The sequence below is a fragment of the Branchiostoma lanceolatum genome, chromosome 10 (assembly GCF_035083965.1).
Source record: "Branchiostoma lanceolatum isolate klBraLanc5 chromosome 10, klBraLanc5.hap2, whole genome shotgun sequence".
Classification (NCBI taxonomy): domain Eukaryota; kingdom Metazoa; phylum Chordata; class Leptocardii; order Amphioxiformes; family Branchiostomatidae; genus Branchiostoma; species Branchiostoma lanceolatum.
The window spans coordinates 12,008,296-12,035,849 of record NC_089731.1 but is presented as its reverse complement, the minus strand read 5'-3'; the positions used below and the strand labels follow the sequence as shown (position 1 = coordinate 12,035,849).

At 40.1% G+C, this 27,554-nt stretch overlaps 1 protein-coding gene across 4 annotated transcripts in view; it reads left to right on the top strand.

Moving 5' to 3' along the window:
* LOC136443244 (glycine receptor subunit alpha-2-like) overlaps window positions 1-27,554 on the top strand; it is a 71,484-nt gene that overhangs the window by 11,305 nt on the left and 32,625 nt on the right. For 2 of the 4 annotated variants that reach the window (XM_066440406.1, XM_066440409.1), the window contains exons 2-3: window positions 20,792-21,029; window positions 21,582-21,775. In XM_066440406.1, the coding sequence (XP_066296503.1) occupies window positions 21,702-21,775 (74 nt within the window). In that variant the 5' untranslated portion in view covers window positions 20,792-21,029; window positions 21,582-21,701. Of the gene's footprint in view, window positions 1-20,791; window positions 21,030-21,276; window positions 21,373-21,581; window positions 21,776-27,554 lie in introns of those variants that run through there. The other 2 variants (XM_066440408.1, XM_066440407.1) reach the window with 2 other exon arrangements.

Below are 27,554 nucleotides of genomic sequence, written 5' to 3'. Positions count from 1 at the left end.
AATGCGCTTGTAACTGAAGGCAAAATAAATATACCCTCTGGATGTTAAAGGACGGCATATATCGTAGATACTCCGTATGTCGCAATTACTTTATACGACAAAACTTTTCTTACTGATACTACCGAAGTGTAGACAAATCTTAACTTTTGTATTGCCCCTTGGCGTTGATGCAACGTCGACAGTTTGTTTCTTAATGGTATTAATGTATCTTCTCCTGTCAATGCAATTTTGTCAATTTTGCTGTCTTGTAGGTGCGTATTTAATTAAGAAGTGATACGCACAGTAGTGTTTTCTTGGGTTTTGATTATAGTATATAAGGAACAAGATATTTGTTGAGATTAAAATGGATGGCAATTTTCACTGCATCCGATTATCCAAATCTTTGTTCCGTTCAACAATCCTATTGGTGAGAAACTACTGTATTTGCAGATTGAACATTGAAAATCGTCTTAGAATGGATGCGTGGCGTAAATCAGGTTTAATTCATGTCAAGATCGTTTAATTCTAGCTCTACTACTTAATCTGGAGAGCATAAAACGTTACATCTCCGACGTGATGCTTAAGTTTGACAATCTAACAAGAAAGGGGTTCTGTCTTATGTAGTGTGTTTGGTATACGAATCATGCTGGATACCTAAGCTCATTACGTTAAACAGCCATGCCCTGAAGACTTTTTGAAGCTTTGCCGTAACAGGTATTATTGTGACCTTACTGTTGGCAACTTAATTGTATTGATGGTGTAACTTCTAGAATCAGCAGAAAACTATGTACATCTATCGTGATGAGCAGTCAACATACTACTCCGTACTCAACGTACATGTTAGTACATGTTGGCTGCTTCGGAGATTGTGACTGGCTGTCTGTTGAATCATTTCTTGAAACTAGGACGGGCCTTTTTGGTAGTTTGCTACTTTGGTTGAAAAAAAGCCTTCTTGCAGACGATAGTTGGGTATAGCACACCGCGTACGTACAAACCCTTCAGTCTCACGGCATCGGACCCCACGCGTTGTGATTTGTTGGAACGCCAGATGGCGGTCGACAGGAGGAGGCAGCAATCCTCCAGGTGTTCCGCTTGACATTTAAATCGAAGGAAATGTAAGTAGAGGCGGCACGGGGTCCCGTACAAGTACTTCGACGAACGGGAGGATAACCATAAATAACTTCTTAGCCTCGTGTTCGAATCAATAAGGGACGCGCAGAGTTGTATGCATGACAACTGGAACTTAATGGATTGTCGTTGTCACCAGAACGACCGGAAAAGATATGTTTGTGGTCGCACTGCACAAGCGCTCTATAAATGAAAATGCTTTGTGAAGTTCGGAGCGTAATGTGTTTTTTGCACAGGCATTAACTTTAACTATATGTATTCTGTGCACAAATCATAAATTGCGTATGTCTTAGAACGAAGTGATGAGCATGTTTTTTTATAGCTGCCGCGCATGGCGATGAAACATCGAAGTCGATAAGGTGGAAAGTATTGCAGTGACAGGCTATCCATATAGACTATAAACGACGATATTGCGGAAGATGGGTGCTGTATAGGTAAAGATAATGATGTGTTAATGCGAGTAGTACGCAATAAAGGATGCCACCAGGGCAACACGCTCCAACGTCCCAATAGTACACGTCTCTTGAGCTATTTTTGGCACAGGCGGCAGTTCGGTTATTTTCTATTTCAGCGAGTTGAATAAAAAAAAACTGCTAAAATGTTTTGCAGTTCTTCGAAGAGTCAAACATTATTCATTATTTATAAAGGATGCCACCAGGGCAAAACGTTTCAACGTCCCAATAGTGCACGTCTCTTGAGCCTTTTTTCGGCACTGGCCGCAGTTCGATAATTTTATATCACCGAGTTGAAAAATAAAACTGTTAGAATGTTTTGCGGTTCTTCGAAGTGTCCCGCAAACATCATCCATTATCATACCTATCTCAGTGTGCCCCATTTTTTTCGAAGCATGCTGTTTTATTTGAGTTTCAGATGAGGAGAACGCACAGATTACCGCAGATCAATTAGACAAAATTAGTTCATTAATGCGACGTAATTAGCAGCAATATGGATTCATCTTAATGATTAGTTACCCTCCTGTGATCACGTCTTGATGGGTACATACTTCAAGCCGCAGACGGGTGATGAGAGGAGCGGGTGTAATTGAACGGTGAGGACGCCTTGCCTGTTGCAGCAGTTTAAAGGAAACTCAAGCAATATTAGGGCCCGAAAAATCGGATTTGAAAGTCAATTTATCTAGTTATTTTCATACATGATTAGTTCAAACAACACTATCATAACGTATAGCAACGTCCATGATGCAAAAATCCGACGTTGTTGTGATGTGAGAGCTTGATAAAAATCGTCGCCAGGGTTTTTGTAGGCTTGCGAAACTAAGGGGATCATCGTACGGCACATTTCTGCGAGGTTTTAAAATGCTAAAAGTATGGAGTTATTACACAAATGAGCTTAACAGTGTAAGTAAATGTCACTACAATAAAGATTTCAGCATTCTTTTTAAATTCCCATTTCTTTGTCCCTAATATTTCTTTGGTTGCCTTTAAGAATCTATATATGTATCCAGTACTGTGTGTAACATTAGCCGTACTGCTGACGAATGCGAATAACCAGAAATTCCCACACTTTGTAAACATATTGTTGTAAGAGGTACAGTCAGTAAATTCGTCCAGGAGAGTCCAAAATGTAGTTGTGTTGGACTCACTTCGCAATTGTGGAGTTGCATTTAAGGCAGTAAAGTAAAGCCCCCATCTCACTAGACCCGCAACACGTTGGCGACCTCGGATTTGTGTTACCCTTGACTTTATAATGGGAAGCAAAACGTACAGGTATTACTGAAAAGACAACAAAACACACAAAGCGTAAAAAGATTTATTGTTCATCGATGAAATTTGTTGAGAACTCTGTCAAATTTCCCGGTCGCAGCGAGGTCGCCAACGTGTCGCGGGTCTTGTGGCTGAGATAGGGGCTTAAAAAAATGACATTGTTACGAAGTAAGTTTATATTGCAAAGGTCAAATGCATTGAAAATTAACACCTAAATTCTTAAACCAATTTTGTCTCAGCAGGTGGACCAACTATAATGCAATTTTGGTTAACGTAATGTCTGTTATGTCGACAGGGGAGGGACAATTATTGAGCAGTTGTTGATACTAAATATCAAGAATAACAATTTACTGATATTGACAAAAACATAAAAACCACAGGATATCACAAAAGTTGCATTCGTCATCATTGTTGCAAAGGTCGTACGTCGCATGAGTCGAGTATTTCATGACTTAGTTCTGCACAGTATATCTACATAGTAGAATCACAAAAATAAAGTATTTTTGAAGTCATGTGGAATGATGCATGTATTCATTTATTTCGATTTACCACATTTATGGAAGGATTGACATAACAGGTGAACTATCACCTTTTCAAGATGTCATCCCAGACCGGACTGTAAGGTTTGGACCATCGCACAACGGGGCATGCCCCTACTCTTTTTCGAAAGGTGTGGTGGGTTCTTTAACGTGCTCTCCCCAAACACGGGACCTCCATTTAATGTCCTTTCCGAGGGACGTTCCTAACCCTAGATGAGCTAGGTACTCATTTACACCTGAGTGAAGTGAGGAAAGTCGTTTTAAGTGCCTTTCCCAAGGGCACAACGTCGGGGCGCAAGTCCGGACATGTCTCCGGGCACACCGGGATACGAACCGGGGTCCCATTGTTTGACAGCCGAGTGATCTACCACTGCGCCACACGGACGCCACAGTATATATGACTGTTTTAGATATCTAACAAGTGAAATATGTGCAACTGTTTTACGACTATAAAACTTGTAAACTAAGAGATGTGCAATATATTACGTCATTGTTAATATTTAACATTTGTACATTGAACATAATTCTCGCTGCGATATTTTAATGAATACATCTTAAATATTAAATTATAATGTTTAATATGTTTGAGCTCACGACAACACGCAAACCAGCACTTCCCATCATATAGAAGGCCATGTCTTTGTTTCCGTCTTTAAAATGCAGCCCAATATTTCAACACGTTCTTCATGTTTGTTTTGGCAACGTTACGGAGAAGTGACATTGACCTTCAGAATGTAAAAGTAGTTATCTCTCTCGCAAGCCGTTGGGAAGAAAGCTCTAACCTTTATTTCTGACGGACGGCCGTGCGCACGGCAAGAGCAGGTGAATCAGGGCCGTGACAAACTCGTCAAAATTCTAAAGTGGTCGCTAACGACCCGAGTGATTTCATACTCCGAGGTTTGACACCTCTACCTCCTGTTTAATAACGGTGCTCGGCATGTATGAAAACAGCTCAAGACAGAGAGTTCCGCTAACTCGTGACAGGAATATCGTCTGCACACGTTGGATTAGATTCATCAGTGGCAAGTGTCAATGGTGGATGATGGATACGAGAAGCGGCGTAAACATGCCAGCAGTGATAGTCACGATTTCATCAGCGAGGCAGTTCCATGCATAGGAATTCTGGCAGGGAGCCTTGTTAATGATAATGGTTGGGCAAACGGCTTCCTTTTGATGCAGCCATAAAATTTGTGACTTTCTCTGCCAAGTTCGGCAGTCTTTTTGCTTTATAAATGTTTTTATTGATTTTCCATATAGCAAACATAAAACAACAGAAAAGCAAAGTTTATGGCGCATAAGTAAAATAAACAGTCACTTAATAACGTATACACCATAATATGTACACAAACCCCTATAAAGTAAATAAACAATAATACACAATGTATCTAAACAAAACTTTTGAATCAAACCAGAATTAAGAAGGTAACAAGTTACCTTAAAAATAACATTGATAAAGAAAACAGCATCAATCAAGATATAGATAACATCCTTGATCAAATCAAATGTTTCATAAGAAGAAAAAAAACGTACGGCAGTCTTAGTCAGAATCCGCACCTAGGTTTATGTAATGATGATGATTAATAGAAATTCTCTAGAAATACAATAACTCCATCTCATTTTAGCGGTATGACCTTGAAAACTGACAGGCTATTCGTCAGCAATGCAAAAGACTTGTATAGTGAACACAGTGCACCATATAATTTCCAACACTCCATAACAGATTGACAAATGGTTTTCAAGTATCGCCTTTGGTTCTCAAGTATCTCCTTTGGTTTGCAGGCATAACTTTAGATGCATACTGTAAAAAGGGTCCTTCACTCTACAGTTTCCTTGTTTGAAAGGTGTACATATCTATTGAGGCCAAAGTTGGCGAATAAATTGGGTGATTTATAGGAGCCTAGTGTTGGTTCACATTTGTATATAGCTGCCTCATTCAACAACCGTATCGGCCTAGCCATGCTATTCTGCCCTAATGTCAAACGATATTCATCACAACCATGGCAACGGTTGATGAAATGAGAGGTGCTTGAATGACTCAGAATGCGTGTTTTGTTCACTTGTTTACGATCTGGACAAATGATTTGAAAAGTTCTAAATGATGGTCTACAGTGTAGAAATTGAATGTGTACATCCTGGCATAAATCTTTAACCTGTTACTGAACTTATAAATGGTTCACACAAATAAAATAGCAAACACATTCAATAAACCATAGCAGCCTGAGGATATGGTTAGAAGCGTATGGTCGGTTTCTTGACGATTGTAATAGCTTTTGATATGAGGAGTGGCAACGTTAACGTTAACCCTTTTACAGGCTAAATCTGGAGTCTTGCATGATGATAACATTATGATAATTTTGCCCCAAACCTATGACACCCAGGCATTTTCCAGAAATTTATGATAAACAAACACTTTTTATGTTGATGACTTTGCACCTTTTCACCTTTTCTCTTTGCACCCCTACTAAAAATATGTGTTTAACACAAGAATTCATTATACAAACTAGGCGTTTTACACCCTAAAATTATTTCAAATGAAAAATTTATTTTACAAATTATGTTATTTGTATCCTAGCAATTACATCTAGGGAGGGGGAGTTAGGATTTGCTGTTTTTACAAAACAAACTATTATCTATGCTTTGGTTGATCATTTATTTGTACACTTATGTGTATATATTCTTATATTTGTTTAATTATTGTTTCATGGTGGCGCTAATATAAGTTGTATTAACTTGAGTGCGCCGCCATTTATTTATTTATCTATGTTGCCTAATAAAAAATGATAACATAACAACTACGCCGCCCGAGTGACGTCACTCCCCGCGGTTTCTATTATCCATTAATCCATACGTGACGCCTACTCATTCAGAGCCCCTCTTAAGGAATGGCAGGTCGTCCGCGGCAGGTGGCAAATCACTGTCTCCAGAACACCTTTCAATATAGACAATCATCTGGGATCTGCCTGAGCAGTCAGCCACTCCTGGGGTCCCTCACAAACGAGAAGCCCCTGACCCGTTGACAATGACATTGGCGAGCTTCTGCATTACATAGCTGTAATTCGTGAGCTTTGCATTGTATTTATCGCCACGCAATCAACAACGGAATGATTCAAGTGACTGATAATACTATTGGAAAGATTAGTGTATCAAAATGATCGGGCAGGGAAGTGCAGGTGTACTTCATTGAGTATTCTAACCACGACGTTGCTTTGCACCTTTTGTGTGGCTTTAGTAATGTGTTGTATTTTATTAAATATGCCTCTTAGATTAATATTTAAGCCTGATTTATAATTGTTAAATCAATATTGCAACATCTCTAGATATTTTTTATGTTTACACAATCTATTTCGAATTCCATGTTTTTTCAAATGATGACAAATTTGATTGTCTCGATTAAAGTCGAGGTCATATCGATCATATATCTATAAAGTGTGACAAAGTGTTGGAATATTGATGAGCTCAACCTGATATGACTAACGTTAATGCACTGTAGTGCAGTAGAGGTGCTCTGATGTTGCAACCAAAGCAATATTAGGGCAAAAAAAATAGAAATGAAAAAATGCTGAATCTTTTTTCCAGTGACATTTACTAACGCTGTTAAGCATATTTCCGTAATAACTTTCGGGCCCTAATATTGCTTGGGTTTCCTTAATCTAATGCACTGTAGTGCAGTATAGTTGTTCTGATGTTGTTGCGAGCATTAAGATAGTGGTTAGAATCAGCGGAAAAAAAGTGGCATAATGCAAAATTCGGAACAAAAATGAATCAATGTCTACCAAAATTAATACCATGCCTAAAGAAGAGATTCTAAAGTGCAACAACAAAGAGCCGCCGAATAAAAATTTCCAGATACATGTATGTATTTCCGTAGACAACGTAATAAGATCCAGCAGAAAATGTATTTCACATACTGTTAGTATAGTGCAAGTATTAACAACCACCAATGTTTAGCTGTATACAAACTGTTACAACTCCTATCTCTGTTGCCACCATCTATTTTGAATTTCAAAATCAAATTAAAATACTTGAATGTAACATTACAGAAGCGATACAACATTGTAAACAAAACTTAACTAGCTATGACAAATAGGTACAAAGAATAAAGATTATGTTGCCACCGTCTATTCTCATTACGGAGAACAACATTTCCTTATATTTTGTTTAATTCTCTCTATTTTGGGGTCGATGACACTCGCTATGATGACTTTGTTATGCTGCATGCCCCCAAATTCACCAGATGCCAATTCAGAGGATTTCCTTGCCGATTGAAGCAAGAACTCAAGGTCACTGACGCCATACAGACCGTTCAAAACACCGTTTCCATGTCGTTAGACAGGCAGTTAAAAGAGGCTTATCGCAAACTTTTTACGACTTCGCTTCACGACAGTGGCAATCATAAGGCGTCTTGATTATATTACTTTTCCTATATCACATGATGATAATGGTAATGCTGATTTCGTGGTGCAGACTGAGATATAAATAATATTCCCTATACATGTCCATGTCACGGTGGATTCTGTAACCAGGAAGACTATATAACGGAGTAAATCTACCAAGACCCACAGAGTTCCTTTACTACCGGGCCTCAGGTGTCCTTCTCGTCCCCAATCTTACGGTAAGCCATTGACACTGTACGTTTCAGCAGATCTTTATTATCCGATAAGAACCTATCATAGATATTCACTGCTCCCTAATTTTTGGGCTCCGGAGTTTTTTACAGTTGGATTAATCGAATTGATAGATATTCACCACATAGAATAGATACTATACTCTCCTCAAAGAAGCGTACATTGGAGGTTTGATTTGATGTTGTTAATTCTGGCTATCGACGAGCTATACGCGAAACTTTTTTAACCATTAGCACACTGAAGTAGCCGGTTGGCACCCCATTCTTCCTTGGATTCAGAGTCAGGTAGCGGGGAGAAGGTTAAAGAGAACTCAATTGACATGTAACGTCTCTATTCCTTAGTCTTGCTACACGATTTGCTTCAGTTTGAATCAACTTCGACTCGTAATTGCACCAAATGGGACCATGTTACGTACATCATCAATACTGAGTTTTGAATAGTACTGATGAGAAGAAAATGTGACAAAAGGATTGTTTGATACCATCGTCAGAGGGTGAAGGTTCGAGAACATCCGTCTGGAAGCTCAATCGGCAACTTAACGGGGAGAATCGAAGATCACATCGAAATGAGAACGTCAGGAAGCCATTAAATCTCAGCATTATATCTGACAGAGGGCTTTTGAAAACTCTTTTCAAATAAATCATCGATATTCAAACTATAGCCCCTTGCTTTGTGCCGCTTCAAACTTGGCATTTGGAGACCGATGGATATCTATGGCGATGAGCATATCTACAATGCCATTGGAGAAATGGCTATACTCACAAGACAAATGTATCACTGAAGCTTAAAATTGTCAAACGTACGTAGAAATACGAAGTGTAAGTTGTCAACAAAGGGACGAAAGAGCAAAGGTAAGGATTCTTTAAGTCTATACAGCCAAAATAGTCTACGGGTCTTGAAGAACGAAAGGCAACCAACAGTCATGTCGATAGTTCAACGGCCGGAAGCACGGAATGGCAGTATACTGTCTCATTCCTTTTTAGGAGTACAAAGTTCCATACGTTCAAAGTATGTGGAAAACAGTTAAGATATAGGGAAATTTCTTGGAAATATCATGAAAGAAAGTAACTTCGTCGTCTCAAGTGACATGGAGGGAGTATCCTAAAACAGGAAAATAGCTTTATCTTGAGTTATAGGACAGTAGTAATAGTGGGTGACTTTGTAAAAGCGCGATAATGGTTTCACCTTGAGTTATGGGTTAGCGATAACAGCACATCACCGTGTTCCCGGCTGTCCATTACCGCGCGGTGCAGGTCATGTCCTTGAGAGACCCGACCCTGCATGGTGTCAGAGGGCGCAACCCGTTGGAGATTCCGTCCGGATGTGAGGAGCGGAAAAGATCAACTTTAATCCATTCCACATTTAAACGCCATTAGGTGCCACTGTCTCGTCTACATTGGGTTATGATCTCTTAAAAGGGCTAGGTTTGCAACAATGTTGTGAATGACAATATGCAAGAGGAATACTAAGCAAATTGGGTTTGGTGGGTATGTATATGTGCTTCTCACCAAGTCAGAATGTATGGCTGTAATACTCGTAATAGGGTATATGTTTTAGAGTTGAGGCAGAAAATTATTGTGCATCTCTATCTAAGAAATAAAAGCTGCCCGGCGTCTTACTGTGATAGTTGCCAAGTTTGGGGGAACAACACTCCAAGAACTGCCATTTGAAATGTCGCAGAACCTGACATAAATCACTGTCTCAGTCGACTCCCAAGTGACAGAAAGGGGTCAAGAGTACAACGCTTTTACAAAGTAAAGAGAAATCATTCACATTCTCTCATAGAACATACAATAGCAGAGAATTTTCATGCAACAAAAGTAGAGGTAGATCTGAAGTAACTTGCTGGACCAATGGGAAGAGAGGTTAGAGTTAGGGTAGGTAATTATCAAATGACCATTGTCGACATTTACACACAATTAGATAATCATGAAGGAAAACAAGAACATTTGCCATTTTGAAAACCATGTCAATCAACACAGCAATTACTTATTTGGCCAATATTTGATTGATAATTCTCTTTAGATAAGTACTTCCATATGACTATAACTATATATCTATAACTGAAGAATAGATTCTGAATTCCCATGTGGTACTCGTCCATTGCTATACTGCACTCAGATGACATCAGGTAATGTTAGCTAATGAAAAATATTTGAATACTTAGGCTTAAGAATTAAGATAGACAAAAAGATACTCGTCACATCAACAATGTCCCGTGTTCTTGGTCAGCATACACAACGCTATTCTGCTTCCGTTTCCCCTAGAGAATACAGAACCATCTATCAATTCGAACTATGCCATTTGGACCACATTATTTGCCGTGATGTGTGTCAAGCTGAGTATGTAAGTACATTCGTCCCCATTCAGTCTCCCAAGCAACCATGACCTCATGTATCATCCCAGCAGGACATCCATTACTCCTCATACGTAATACCAGAGGGCAACGAACAATAGGTTACTGAAGTTGAACAAAACGAAGGATATAAATGTTAAAGTTTTGTGGAGATATCTTATGGGTACCAAATCGTTAACATATTCTGAAACAAGTTTTAACAGTAATTGCCAACACAAACACCAGTCTTTGTCAGGGAATGAGCAATCCACACGTGACTCGGTGAGCAGTGGATCATAAGTTGCAGAAAGTCTGTGGCGCCCCCCGTCTCTATTGGGGGATGGTTGAAAGGCCCTGATGTAATTTTCTGTTGGCTATTAAAGTTAACACGTTTCAGAATGACTTCTACCAGCACATATGGACTTCCAAGCTATCGTTAACAAATGTATAGCCTCAAATATCTGAAGAAGACAGGGAGATTCGGTCGAAAATTCCGGCGAATCAATTTCTTTGAGTTGGAGAATAGTTAGTTTTTTTTCATTATGAGATTTATAGCGTTAATGTTTTGAAAAGGTCATACGTCGTCCCAAATGCTCATCTTCTTCAGCGATGGACGGAGAATCATAGCCGTCAATCTAAGACTCAGGATCCGGTTTTATAACGCCGGGTATTAGAAGATTTTCTGGCGCTCAAGTGGCATTCACTCTGTGGCCTTGTAGAAGGAGAAATATTAGCGTAGTAACCTTTAGATTTTGCACTGGGCTTTATGTAATGGATGATGGTGGTGCCAGTAGCTTAACGTGTGGAATATTAGAATTTGGTGTGCTTAAAATGCTAGACTACCAGGCGCCCGCCATGTTTACTCACAGATGGCGGAGGGATATCACCGTCTGTTGGCAACAACAGTGGTGGCTGAAAAACATGTCAGTGTGATGAGCTTGTCTACATTACTTAGCCACAAGGGATTGTGGCCATTAAATGTATGCCAGCTGAGGACGTATACTCGATGGTTACTGGTGCCGACTGTATGTGCAAGTAGACATAGGGTGTTAAGGTAAACTGTGATACTACATATACTACATGTCTTAATACGTATTGCTCAAATTGCTCCAACAGTTCAGATGATTTGTGACTTACCTAGTAGCTGTCCCGGTTTACCTGTTAAGAGAATGCAGTTATATGACAAAACGTAGAACTGGATTCTTGGATTGCGTTTGTTTTTCAGGGTCCTTTAAACAACAATATACGGGTAGACTTTGTCAGTATGAGACATTAAATGTTAACAAAATCGCTATCGTATTCTATTTTGACACAGATCGCCAGGATACAGGCGCCATGAAACCATGGCAGGCTATTCATCTTTATTATCCTCTTTATAAGCCGGATGATCCATGTCATCTGATGCTACCCACGCCCGACCACGCTTCCTGACCAACCACAATAATGACGTTCCCTTGAACAGGTTTCAATATAAAGGAAATAACCCAGAAAGACATTCGCAGATCCAAAGAGTCGCTCATTTCTCCCCTGTGACACATTAATCCCCACCACGTGCTCGTACCATTTATGCAGCCTGCCTCTCTGTGAGAAATGCCTCAATCTATCTGACATGAACTGCAGATCTGTCGTCTTTCTCAATCAAACGTGAAGCGGAAGAATATATCTGAAGATTAACCCATAATACTGACAAATCAATCACTCTTCATTCTTCCAGTCATGGCAATCAAATACAATAGTAGAGGCCAGTATAGAGGGACCCAGAAATATGGCGAAAGGGGAGGGGTAATATCATACTGAGTTTGTTTTAGCGACAAAAATGATCGACTTTATTCATTTGTTTCCATATAGTTGATTAAGATATTGATAATGGGCAATGGATTACAATTATACTAAGAAAAAAAATGAAAGATATAGGGAGAGTACATCATGCCGTTACTTCCAAACCAGTGGGATTGACTTTGCTTCAGAAAAACTATTGTTCTTTTTCTACAGTAAATCAAGTATGACAATACAACCTCTTTGTACGTTAACGTTAAAGATACATAGATGTATACATAATACAGTGCTAAACTGATTACGTTAGGCAGTGATTGGTCATTATTGATCCTGAAGAAGGCGACAGTGGTCGTTGAAAATTTGATCCGTAAATACCTTACTGTTGTAAGAAAGTTTAGCACTGTATTATGATAACTATCAACACAGATGATCGTCCATATGCATGGTATAGTTGTACACGCTTTAGTTGACCTTATATAACATCGCAAGTACTCATAAAGAAACGCGTAGATTGAAACTGTATGATCAAGTTCTAATCGCAACGGACGTGTAAAACCCATAACATCTTTAATACCACTGACTAGATTCTCTCTGTCAGCGGCCTTCACAATAATTTTGCTTAAACATCGGCAAAGTATGATTTGATTTGAACCTCTGTATTGATTCCCAATAAAACGAATGCGAATTTAATGAATTTGCTTTCGCCTTTGATACTGCCTAGTCTTATCAGACACCGTAACCAGAATAGAGTGTCATGGAAGAAGGGAGAAGCCTACTAAAGTAAAGTCGATGAGTTGACCACACTCAATTTATCACAGGAATGAAATTTGACCTGAGGGCTTCGGTCAACTTTTGTGTGGCTAAGTATTTCAGTAAGCAGGGGCAAAGAGCGTGCGGAAGAAGATACTTTATTCAAGGCTAGAATAAGTGGGGGTGTGAGGAATGAAAACAAGATAAAGAACTCAGCGTATCTCAACTGGACGTTCGTCGTTCATCAATATCAACAGCCACGCTTTTGACGCATTATCATTTCATTAGGAACGAACCGGGGTTTAAGATGAAGAACAATACCTGCAATTGATATAGTTCAGATAGCGTTACGTTGATATCAGTAACAGCCTACTATACTAAAAATGCATATCGATCAAAACATTACTTCAAGAAGGCCTTTGAAGATGCAAATGTCGTCCTTTTGTAAGTAGAGGTCAAAGATGTCAACTCCTTGTATTCGGCGCAAGAGGAGATTCGCTGCTTTGATATTTGAATCAAACAAATCAACTTCAAGGACGAAATGTTCACTCTCTGAAATTGAAACTCATACGGAAGTTTCTGTCAAAGAACTTTCTTTGCTGGTTAATGAATAGTGTCTTGCATGAGTTCTATGTAATCATTTGAAACAAACAGTACAGTTACATATACACACAAGATGATACATACGGACCCTGACCTCTGGTTGTAGATACCATCATAGAGTTTTTCTTAATCTTTCATATACGATAGTTTTCAATATGTACATGCGTATTTAGAATATTGTTTAATCTCGTTATGCTGTCCATGTCAACAATTCCTTTATTGTAAGGTCTTGTCTTTGTCAGTAGGGATGGCCCTTTGTAATAACCACGGGCTAGTTGGGCAGCCCCGGCTGTGTTTCCTGAACAGTCAAACCAAAATATATATATATAAAGATATATCAACTGTACTGTTCTTATCAGTGACTGAAGACTGTCCACGTTGTTGATACACGCAACATGTACAATCTGTATGCAAGCGGCATTTTCCCACTTATACCCGGCACTGTTCAGTGGTTAATCCGCCGAAGTAGTAGCTTTAATCAGTCGTTCCGTATCTATTATCACAAGGTGAAGGTCTAATTTGAAAGAGAAGTCAGTCACCGTTGACGTCACCTTTCGAATGTCAAAGGGTGAAAATATCGTTGCTTCTCCATGTCCTATTCTAAATTTAGATCAACAGATAAGACTCTGGAGATCAAGATAAAGTCTTTCTTTATAGTGGTTGGTGAAGCATGGAAGCACTGATACCAGGCATCTATGCGCTCGAAGACAAAGTTTGCAGGGCATTTCTTTGGCATTCAAACCAGCTAAGGGCTTCTGCAATAACTCACAGGTAGGTTTCTTTATACTGCGATACTGCTGGGGAACGATATGTTTCAGTTGCTTGTAGTTCAAGCAAAGTGATCAATATGGGAGATTGTACTTGTTTTGTATAGCACGGCTTCCTTTTTTGATCCAATGTGTGCATTTCTTTCGTTCTCAGTATTCACACCTAAGAGATTCACGAATCAACCTCTTCCGAGGTTCTATGAGCTGCAAATTGGAATTAATTAGTTGGACACCCTTGGTTTCCTCCGACACGCTAAAGGCATTTTACTTCAGGGATGTAAATAGCCGTGTTGCGTGGGGATACGTTGTTGATGCAAAGAGGCCGCAATCGATATCGTTCAACCCCTGCACAAATAAGAGGGCTCTCCTGTACTCACTGTCATCTTCAAGCAATCTTCAAAGCAAGACTAGATGGCTTCGCAGCTACAGAAGTCAAGCACGAGGGTCCACACTATCGATCATCCTCTCCACTATATACAACTTTCTTCTCTGATAGATGAGCAAGATTGCCGGCAATGCTTGCGTGACGCAGTCTGTGCGCTTAAAGAGGTCTTTTAAGACAGAGAAGCCCATTCAAATAATATTTTTCTTCTCAAGTTGAGCGAAAGGGCAGACTTAGATGTTTGGTCATTTCGCAGTCAACGACGTTTCGCCGGCAATCCGTAACTACATGGAGGTTCCACAGCTGCTGGCTAAACGCGTGGGTGTAAGGTTTAACTAGTAACTTTGTTAAGAAGGATATGAGTTATGCGTTGATATGTTGTTTGATTCCTTGGGGTATTGTGTCAATATTAGCTGCATACTCCCATCTTTATTGCTACTGAGATTACATGACAAATTAACAGGCTCCCAACATTAAGACACCAACACAATTTCCCGCAGGCCAGCCCACAGGCTTTGAAACAGAACACGTCAGATATATAATCTATTTGCGAATGCACGAAAACAAAGTAAAGTTCTATATGATCTGTGAGTTTAATGTCACCGGTGGACATTTATTTCCATATATCCCTTTAATAGTACATTTGGGCAATAATGTAGCGTTTAATAAAGAACCGTGCCAAACATGCTTCCTTTCGTAAATAACAGGGCATTAAATCAATTACCTGGAACATTGGAATTGTAAACATCGTAGCGTGAACTTTACATGACATTTACACGGCACAGCATTGTTTTACAGAGGCAATAGTTTATCACCTTGTGAGCTTACAGTACGCTTCTTAAAGGTGATTTGTGTAAAATGTGGCCCATCAAAGCTGCCAACTCGATCATAGCCCGGATTACAGGAGGTTGGGTATTAATTGGCATGTACAGTTACCTGTCTGAAGCACATCAGTAACCACGTGTACGTAGCGTAACTGATAAAACTGTCACGGCGACAGCACACGTCGAGGGACTATGTTGATTCCCACGGCTCTACATAATCACACAAGACAGTACGCCGCAATCTTCTGCTTGTTATTAACCCATTAACAGCAACAACTATTTTATGAAGTAGGGTAAAAAGGAAGGGATGCAGTTAGACTGACCATGGGTAATTTCAAATAGCTATTATTTTATGTCGACTGCTATACAACCATAAAATCAATTATTTTTGTTGTAATTTGGTTGGTATCTTATTTATTTAGATTATTTCCCGTGGATCTCTGGTACGAACGGACATGTACATAGTTGTGCATAGCAGGCCGACATGGTCATCCAAGGAAAAGAAAGGATTTTTCTCTACTCTACTCTACTCTACTCTACTCTACTCTACTCTACTCTACTCTACTCTACTCTACTCTACTCTACTCTACTCTACTCTACTCTACTCTGGCCATAAGTTGTTTCTTACAGGACAGCTTTTTTTATCCAGCTATGGTTTGAGATACACTATCAATTAAGCCTAGACATAGCAGTCGTCCGTCTATGTAACTTCTCATTGTAAATTTCCTACTACTTATAGCATCATACATTATGAATGACCATACTTCATGTGTAAATATGTCGTAGCATGCCATCTTAGATTATAGCTGTTCCGTTACTTTCTGGTTGCGTGCTACCAAAGTCTCATGAGACAAGATGATGATGGCTGTGCGTCTTGAGGCGTGGACAAAAACTTTTTTAAAGTTCCAGACTTCGTTTTCTTCCAAGTCGCCAAGTAGATAATGCTTATCAATGAGCGAGCTGCATGTAAGAAGTCAGTAGACTTGATCATCATTTCTTTTCGATATTGTAAAGGTTTCGCAGGCATCCGCCTCCATATCCGCGTTGTGTAATGTAGTATTCATTATGCGCAGAAATGCAGGACAAGAATTAAGAAGCCTCCAAGACCAAATTGACTTCTTTATCAGTCATTTCCCGACGCATGCCGCTACATTCAACTGCAAGAGTGTGATATGGACCCTTGGCCAACCCTCAGCGACACGGGGCAGTCCTGGCTCAAAATCACTTCATTACACGAGCCCTGTATAATTACAGGCACGGATAACCCTAAGCCACCCAGATTATGGCCTTCGGTTTATGTATAAAGATGTGATAGCAGGCACCCGTAGCCAATGCAATGGAATCGTTACCAATTAAAAAGTGTATGCGAGAGACGTGCCTGACTGGCAGGCGGGGAGGTGGTCATGATCCCGCACACAAAAGGATGATAAGAATTTCATTAAGCCTGCCCCGAAGGATTAGGAGTATTGGCACATCCGAAAATGTCGCGAGGTGCTTTTAATTTCTATGTTAATCTGAGTGCAGTGCTTTCTAATGTGCTCGATGGCACGCTGCACCCATCAAACTTGATAAGAAATCGCTATTCCTCCGCGTACGAATCGGACCAAGGCTTTATATTCTCGTTGCGCAACTCCATTGATCGCTTTGAAGGTCTCACATACGAACTGTCCGCCATGCCCAACATACCTGTTGTTTTACTTAAATGTTTTACGAAATTTGCCATTTTGATTATGGCCATGTTGCTGAGTTTGATAAGTCATGTACCACAAAAGTCTCAACTATTACATACTGGATTGTTCATCGAGTTTATTCAGGTCAATTTTGAACTTTAGTTGGGGACTTTACATTCCAATAATTGTCGTATGTGTTTCATAGGCGAAGAGGACGTACACATCTAAGAATGTATGATATAAAAGTACATTAGACCGATATCATTCAAAATTTCCATGATAGTATGTTGATGTTGATGATTATTTCACTCTTTTGCATTCTGGTATTTGAAATATAAAACCATATCTTTTAACAGAAATGAAATCAAAACAATATGCCACAATTCTTGTCTTTACCTGAACATGTCACCAGAGCAATGAAATAAAAATGACTGCGTATCTTTGAAATTGCTAAATATCAGAAAGAGTCGATTGTTATGTATCTACAAATTGCCATGCATTGTACCCGTTACAATTGTCGCGCAATAAAGTTCTTCTTCTTCTTCTCTATCATTATCTACATGTTTCTACATTAAGATGTCCTAAGTAGATAAACGGGTAGGCACACCTCATGTAAATGTCATGGAAGACCGGCGGGCAGACACCTTTAACTTCCTAGCGTTCCCACGTGTATATTCCCAGATAACACAAATAAGGCGATTCGCTTCTGGGAAATCAGAGACCTGAAAGGCTTATTACGGTGCGACCTTAGACAATAATGTATGCAAATTAGAGCAGAGTCCTACCTTATTTAGAAAGTGTCTTGACACACGCACAAGCAGATCGTGACAGTTTTTGCACTATGAATGCCTAAAACAAATGATTCCACAGACCGAGTCTAGGTCTTATATTTGTTATTCATATCTGTAGGACCCTGCGGCTGTAGAGTGGAATACACATCGCAGTGGATGTAATAATGCACAAATGAGAAATCTCACGACCGTGGATAAACAAATTAAGTCTAAATTCGCAGAATGCATTCAGTTCTTGTTATTATAGTGGAGATAATGAGTGAAGGAATAACCATCAAATTAATGTCTTTATCTATATTCATCATTAACAAAGGAAGTGCATCCAGGTGATATGCGGCATGAGTCCCTGAAAATAAGGATAAATATATGCCAAGCTTAAAGGAAACCCAAGCAATATTAGACCCCGAAATTTTGAAAGCCAATTCCTTCAGTAATTTCTATACATGATTAGTTCAAACAACATTATCACAATTTATAGCGACGTCCATCATGCAAAAATACGACGTCGTTGTGATGTGAAAACTCACTGAAAATCGTTGCCAGGGTTTTGGTAGGCTCGCGAAACTAAGGGAATCATCGTACGACACGCTTTTGCGCGGTTTTAAAATACTCAAAGTTTGAAGTCATTACGCAAATATGCTGAGTAGTGTTAGTAAATGTCACTACCATAAAGATTTCAGCATCTTTTTATTTCCATATTTTGCTTTGGGCCCTAATTTTGCTTTGGTTGCAGAGATCCCACCGTCATTGCTAACCCGTATAATGCACCATGTACCATTGTCAGATACCCCGGACGCTGGATGCGTTACTTTATATCCCAATCTAGCTTTCTTGATATCCATGTAACCTCTCTATCTATCATGTATTGTTCGCTTTCTTCTTTATGATATGAATGAATACATGTGTAGATATGTCTTGTAATGTTTTTCTTTGTTACGGTGCTACCTCAGATCGCTAAGATGTTCCTGCTGGTTTGCGTTTTGTCTGGCTTTATATTTTGTCCCGTTTTCTTTATGTCTTTATGTTTGGCTTTGCAACATGAAGAAAACGGGACAGAGTAGAAAGCTCAACAAAACGCCTAAAAACAGCTAACATCACAACATATTGATGAGTTCATAACCATTGTCAACACAAACAATTGATTATGGGGTTAAATTTCATGTTCCACGTGGCCACGGATCAACATACAAGCTAAGGTCTAGAAAATAAGCATCGTAGTTCTAATAAATATAAAACTATATCAATGTTACCCTTAACCTTAAATATATTCAACTCGGTGTATGAATATTATTACAGATTTTCACTATGAGAACTGAGTGGTCGTTTCATTTTTATATAATAGATATAAATTTATCATACCATTTTTTTTACCCTGTCAATCTAAAAGGACAGTCTCTTTATTGCCTTGACATTTTGGTTCCAGTCAATGTAAAATCTAATTACATAAAGGTATTACTGTGTTCGGACCCACTCACTTTATTTTAGTATAAAGATCAACCAAAAGCACGCCATTAACAAAGGTAAATTGGGGATATGCTATGAGGCTCGCCTTGAAAACCCCACCGATTATGAACCATCTGTCGCCCAAATATAGCAAAAGCCTTTGTAATAAATCACCACATATAAAAAGAAGTCCTTTTTTGTAAAATTGATTTTTAGGTCATTTTTTTATGGTTTCCCCTTTTGTAATTGTGTGAAATGTGTGTATCATGATAGGTCTACATGTGTATATAGCTCGAACACAAAAATCCGGAATAAGCCGACTAAATCTTTTCAACCTTTGAAAGAAAGAATTTCTAAACGCCTTGAGACGACTAAGACAGCAGGGGACAATAAGACGTTCGATACAAGTTGAGCAATTAGTACTTTAAGATGACTTTATCTAGCGGAAGGTCCTTTGAGTATTTCGTGCCCAGGTCTACTGGAGTCTGTAAAATGTCATTAAATTTTTGAAAGAAGCGCTCTCATCAGATCTGACATTGACGTGAAGCAGAGACGACAGCAACTTGAGATCTAATAAACAACAATTACTTCATCGATGATTGTCGCTCCATACTGCTTTAGGCTTGCCGTGTAGGTAAAAAGGCAAATGCTAAATTGTCCGGTAACCTCCGACTATTTTCAATTGCTCCATCATGTGATTATTCTATACAAGGAGCGGGTTGGATAAGGTAATATTGTAGCTTGCACTAATAAAACGGGCTTAAGGCAAAAGTATACGTTATAGGCAAAGGATAAGCATAATTGAACTTACCTCTCCCTATGGAATACTATAGCACGTCAAAGTGCACAATACGTAAGTAGCTAGACCGTCCCGACCCAAGGATGAAAGCATCTGGCATAATTCAATTAATTGACAAAGGGAATTTCACAATCAAACGCTTTTATCAGTAGTTATTACATTTTCGCTCCAGGATTGAGTTGGCATAACAATACCGCAATTTTACAAGATCGGGAACCCGTGGTATGCAAATTAGAGAAAAGACAGGAGAGATATTGAATCGTGCTATTATTTGGTAATTGCTTCATGTCAGAGCGGTCATTAGCATTTACTCATGCGACGGCGGCTATTAAGCCATAGGATGCCGTAATTTCTCCCTTTTACGGTGCCTAATGCCGTACCTAATACTAGGTAGTAATGGCAATAGGCAGGAGGTTAGAAGGGTCAATGATAAACAAAAGCGGAACCCCTGGTGACGGGTGAGCCTTCCCGTGCGTAATGGGGGTTTCACCTTCGACCGTGTGCCACTTCTGAGACGTCCAATTACTATCTAATTCGGTGCTCCGCTTATAAAACACGCGTGCGCCCGCCCTTGAATGTTTAGGCGGCACCATCTTTGCCCCTGGTACGTTGGGCGAACGCAGCTTGAACATTAATTTCGATTCCGCTTGCCCATGCAGTTCCTGTCCGTTTGATAGTGCGGCGTGGATCGAGCTGTGCACCGTTGTGTTCGGATTGGACTCTTCCAGGACAAGCAGCGTCACTCAGTCAGTCAGCAGAAAGCCCGGGTAGTCATACCTCATCCTTGTGAACGCTAGTCCCACGTTGATGACGAACGACTCACGGATCGGTAGATGGAAGAAATCTTGCATGAGTTAATGGAACGAACTCCAAGTTTCGAAGGACCTGGCGGCTCAGGTAAGCTGTGGATGAAGGTGTAAGTCGGTGAGAGTAATGCGGCTCCTGCATTGGAACGCGACGGTGGAACGAGAGGGGTAGACCGGGTACACAACGAGGACATATGTAGTTTCCTAATTGCCTGCAAAGGTGTCTACGAGCAGCTTACAATTCGTGTAACAGATGGCTGTTGGACTTCGATTGTACCGACATTTTTAAATTGGCTGGCGTGTACCAGACTAGTTCTAATCGATCGGGAATAAATACTGCAGTATAAGGGTTTAGCGAGCAGAGGCACTGATTGTCGGCCCCTTGCCACCATGAACTGCAAATGACCAAGGCAGAGTTCTTTAGATCTTCTAAGGTTAGAAAGAATTTTGTCTTTCTAGATTGCCTGGCGCACTTCCCTGTCTCTGTGCAGTACCTGATAAATAATACATCATCTCAACAGGAGCTACTGATAATGCTGCAATAGCGAGTGCCGCTGCTCCGTCCTGTTGGTTATAAAATGCGTCATTAGGTCTATGTATTTACTGCAATGCAGCATCAGTGCCCTCTTCATTCATCCCACAGGACACTGAAGATGACTGTACGGCGGGAGAAGAAGCCACGGTCCGTTTGCCCACATTTTCCCTCATCTCTAACAATGTAGAACCGAGCAGGATGCTGAGGATGAGACACCCATCATGAAATATGGCGACGTGGATACTGTGCATTTACACAGCGACTCTCACAAGCTTCCTTCTCGGGCGGACCTTTGTAGAAGGGTAAGTCGAAAAAAACTTTACCAAACGGTTAGCCATCTTTGTTTTCATACGGAATTGTATTTATCCACTGTATTGGGAGTCACTGTCACCCTGTTTTTCAACAATTTACTCCTCAGTTCATGGTATTGAACTTCGAGTAGCAATTTTCTTCATTCCACCGTTGTTAACGTCAAGCATTATCATCAAATTGATAGAAGTCGAGAATCATATTGACCGCGATACACCACCCGCGTTTTCAATCAATTCTTTTCTTTGTGTCTGTAATGCTTATTCGGAAAGAACGGTTTCCCTGCTGACTACAATGTGAATCCGAAGTATAGGATGTTAGCGTCTCGAACGTGGGTGGAATACTTGACAGATCTAGGACGAAAACCTTGAGGGAAACGCACCGGTGTTTACAGACAATATGGCTACAGTAAAGCTTAGCGTCGGATACGGCCGTCTTGGACAACGTAGCCTCTAGTTGTCATTATTTACAATTGGCCATTATGTTATTCATGAAAGATAGACATGACGGTCGGATTTTACCATCTCTATCAACCTACGTCATTAGATACAATTCATCACATGCCAGAATCCCTTTATGAGCCGCACAACGCCTGTAAAGAGCTTCGCTCTTGTGTCTAAACTTCGATTTCTTTCTTAGATATCCAGTATAAAGGCAGTTCCATATCGACAAAAAGTCAAAAATACGCCAACTGTCCTTAAATATTGACCCTTTATTAACTGTTCCCTACGCCTTGATACCGATTATTTCATTAGGAGATTCTTGTGCTCAAATGCCGGCCATGTACCCATAGAAATCCCGCCCAGCATTTGAAACTTAACGATATGGTTCCATTACATTTTGTTTCTCTAAATTTAAGGCAATCTTTTGTACAGGGTATAGCCCATTACACCCCATTTCTCGCCTGCCCGACTTTGAATTATGTCTACTACATGTCCCCCCCAGAGAGATATGAACCCTAAATGAGAACGTGAAAACTTTGCCACAAAGACTTATTGGTAATGACAGGCAAAGTGCTCAATTCTCCATTGAGCCCGGAGTAACGCACTTGATCTCGCGGGATGTTTATTACGACATTGTAGTCAAGCCATTTTTATCGAAATCCCAATTGGCTGCCTTGACGTTGAAGGAAGAAGAACGCGCTGTAATGGCTGCACCCAGTGGGCCCTCCGAAACGGCACCAAATTGAGTATACCACATCGTGATACCCGCTATCATCATTAATCTAGATATTCCAGTCACCGGTGGGGCCGAGGTCTTCGACGTTGATATCGGCCAGTGACAATGAACTGTTGGAGGATGCCAGCCTTCCTTTACAGATGTACCGGGCGATGTACCGAGGAAGCATGGAAATCGCACTGGCGCTGTCCCTGCATGAACTCTGTCCAACTGCCGCTGTATGATAGAGGTGTCGAAAGTTCATGACTGTTGGCGATGGAATAATGTCTTGAAGAAGAATTCCATCGCACAAATCTCTGTCAAACGGCAGCCATTTCCGTAACGTAAGGTTGCGTTGTTGACGTTTTGAGGCTTGGTTTGTAGCAATGGTCCACATCTTCGTTCCTCCCTCAACGTTAACCTTGTTTCAGTGCTCGACCACTCGAACAACATGATTTCTTCCATTGGTTTACCTCTAGTGTCTGCTGATTATGATAGAACTACCGCAATCATCGACCAGTCGGGTTATCTGTCAAAACTCATTCCTATCCTTCTCTGTGCCTATTCTTGTCAATTTGTCCGTAGTCTATTCATAACTTAATCAAATTGTCCACCTATAGTCAAGCCGCAGCTATACCGGTTCTTGACCAGGCACCCCGCTATGCATGTAGTAAATGAAGAGCTATATGATTTCCCAAACGTGTCGCCGAGAGAGGAGGGACTCTTCAAACACCCTCTTGTCCACCAATTCTTTTGGTCAGTGGGGTATTTTAGACGCCCACTATATAACAATTATTTATCCCTTGTTGTTCAGAATTTCGTCCTCAAGCTATGCAAATGAATGTTCCATTTCGTTGTCCAGATATCTTTGAGACTGTCTGCATGTCCATATTTGCCTGGGATAATCGTTGTTTAATTAGTAGCACGGCATTGAGCTTCCCTTGTTTACCACACAATGAGAAAAATGATTCCTTCACCACAAAAGGTAGATTTTTAGACATAGAGTGATTGTATTGAATACAAGGTTATAATGTAAATTTGATGCTGTGTTTACAACTACCGGCTACAGAGAGTATGAAACAATAGTTGCTAATTACTACGTTTGAAAGGCTATACTACTCGTCTATTCTACCTTACAATCGATGACGTCATTGTGTCCCAAAGATAGTATTCTCGTCTAGCCCCCCGATGATTTTGAAATCAATGTTTAGAAAAGATGGAGACGGATAGGGCAGTTGATCACCAGGAGGCTTGGCTAGCTGAAGAGACACTCCACCTTAGAAGGCCGGACCTAAATCCGATGTAATTCATATCATCTAGATGGATACCTTTACGTTGCACTGCATTAATATCAAATCGGAATGTAGATCCCCTATCATGAATCTACGGGAGATAGAGAGGCGGGCAGATGCAGTGTTAGCACGGTAGTTGTGCCCCCGGGGACGGTTACCTGACAGCAGGAGCCCCGGTGAAAAATTCTCACCAAGCCTGAGAGCTCTCCCTAGGACGGTCGTAAGGAGAGATATATGGATCCTCCGGCACGAAACATTTGGAATTCATCGGCATTCAAATGTCGCCAATAAGGAATCCCCTAATGGTCTTGCTCCGATTTATTAAAGAACGTAGCCTGGAGGAAGTTACTAGGATGGAAGATTGAGAGACAGGAGCTTCATCCGGGATACTTATCTGTGTAGCTTCGAGGCAGAAAAATGCAAAAAATATTCAATGTAGATGTTAGTAAGCCAAAAGCCACCATCTCCTCACATCCTCGTACATTAATATTTTTACATTAACGAAAATGCACCATTCAAGATAAAGGCCTTAACTATAAAAAAGCTACGTCAATTACGAACTGATAGGATGGAAAACCGGACTGAATGTCACTGCCCCGTCCCCCTCGGTGCTTCATTGTAGTGCAATATTGCAGGTAGATTAAATCAACACAACTACCCGTTAGCCGAAATGCATTCGGCGCATCACCCGTACTTCGCTACAAGGCATGACGAATCTTTCGCAGCCCTCACTTTCCTCTCTCTTCTCCTCGGACATATTAAAAGATAAAGCATATTAAGTCGATGGCTGTGGGTATTACGTATTTGAGTTAACCTGTTTTGATTTTTTTCATATAAGAACAGAATTATGAAAGGTAAAAAATACTCCTTCTGTTGATGTTGTGAGGATCAGACTTAGATACTAATACCTTTATTTAGAGTCAAATTAATGAGATGTTATACTGCTTTGCAACCAATCCTATACATCCTTATAACGATGAGGAGGATGACGAAAATGATACAGCTTATTGAAAATACAACATTTTACTAAGAACATGTTACCGTATGTCACGACTTTTTTGCCACGAAAACCTTCCTTTTTGACGATTACGGAGACCGGAAAGATCTGACGACATTTTGGATCATTTCGGAAGTTCTATATATGTTTAGTTCCAAACTTCAGTCTACATATAATACCAGTTCTTTAACCCGGCCGCCATCTTAGAATTCCGATGGTGGTGGATTTTTTCCCGGTTTCATGAACAAATATGCAAATATTCCCCCCTCATTACATCCTCGTTACATCCATGTTAGACGTCTGTCACAGATCAATAGAGGAACGTCCCATCCATTATTCTCAATTAAATATCAGGGAGAGTGGTAACCATTTATCGAATTCGGGTAAGGATTATGTACATAAAACGCAAGTGATACATCATTGTCAAAACGTCAATGTATAAAACATATTATGGGGTTAGGGGACTCTGTAATGTTTGCAAAGGATGCGCTCCTATACTCATAATATCTCGTCATAATTTTAATGGATAAGAAACATGTAACCGCATTTATGTTTTGACATTTACTTTTTTTCTATAGCGGTCGACCAGATGTGCATCAAAACCCATTTTATTACATGATATTACATTACAATGTAATAAGGTTAATATGTGGAATGGGTAATTGTAACTTTGTGTAACTACATATTGAACAACTGTATGTTAGGAATATATATTCAAGATATCGAGTAGCTATCAAGATGTCCACCTGAAGTTGATAAGAAGACACCAAACCATTACGTAACGTAAACGTGCAGGTTCGATTAGTCGATGACCGCATTTGGATTGACGTCCATGAAGACGCTGTTACACGGAATTTCTGTTAGAAGGGCAGTGTGAGTCGAAACCCACCACGGTAGCATTTGCGAGTGTGCAACTCACTTTAATGGTAGAAGATTTGTGTTTTCCATAGAGTGCTCTTCCTTTTATCTTCTTGCGAGAGATCAAAGATGGGTCCAGAAACGCCAGGGATATATGTCTGTGTAACTCTTTCATTATGATCGAGATAGAAGATGATATTGGCCAGTGTAGCCGACAGCTCCTTCATGCTTCGAATGTGAAAGGTCGCGACCCCAAGTTGAAATGTTTGAGTGCCTGGGGCCTGATCTGCCATCGATGGCTGTTCCCTTTAGAAAACCCTATCCATTACGTCGAGAAAGACTTCTATATCATACCACGACTTCAATTCGTTGTACTGTTGCGGAATTAGCTCGGCACCGTGATATAACATAATCCCTTCCAGGCTCCTTTTAATGCAGCTAGCGTGCATTTTCTTTTTAGGTTTATAATGAGATCTTTGCACCTGCGTCGGTTCAACTGCCTGAATCTAACAAGAACTCAAAATTAGTCCCGTACAAAATTGGCTTAAAGCTTTATACGATTGCGATGGGTATCGAAACGGGTTGTGTTAAGGATAGCGTAGGTTGCTTGTTTGTTTGTTTTGTAAATACGAACAAATATTGATTGCTACAAAAATAAACAGTTGTTTGGGGTGAATCTATCCGTGCACTAACTCATGTACATGACATATAAGAACGTCACCGCTCTCCCGTAGAAGTAGAATATAAATATGACTCCCCCAACTACGGTGTTGGCCGTCAGTGTCTGCAGTTGTTTTTCTTTTCCATTTTCAACGGAAATTTTAAGACCTCTCTTGGTGTTGAGCCAAATATGTGTTGCCCACCATGCGAACTGACGCATTGGTATCTACGGGGCTTTATCTGTAGCGGACAGGCGGTGGCAGTAAATGTCATGAGCCTGGGGGTAAGAAAAAGGTCAATCGAATGAGCACTGTATGAAGAGAACGTCCTGCTATGTTTGAAGTCTGATGCTGTTCCATTGAAAGTTGGCGATGCTTTCTTCAGATATATGTGAATTGCACTCTTGCTGCTTGAGTAGTTTGTGAGCATCCCGTCTGCGCATGCGTTATCATAGTAGTAGTATCAAATCAACATATTGAACTATTTTGTTGACATTAGAGGCTATTCATTATGTCTAACATTCGTCAGACTATGATTCTTGATTTGTTAACTGTAACTTAATTCTAGCTAATTAAAAGGTCACTAGTCAACCGCTAAAATTTCATCATCGCGAATGTTTTATCACTAACATTTGAGACAGTGATGTTTGTTCCCACTGTTAAAACTAAGTGCAGTGAACTGTTCCCTTTTCCTCCAACTGCTAAAACTACCAACTGATGGACTCCAGGAAGAATAGCGTAAGACTTGTCAAAACTTTAACACTAATGGATATCCCAATAAAACAAACAAACAAACAAGTTTGCAATA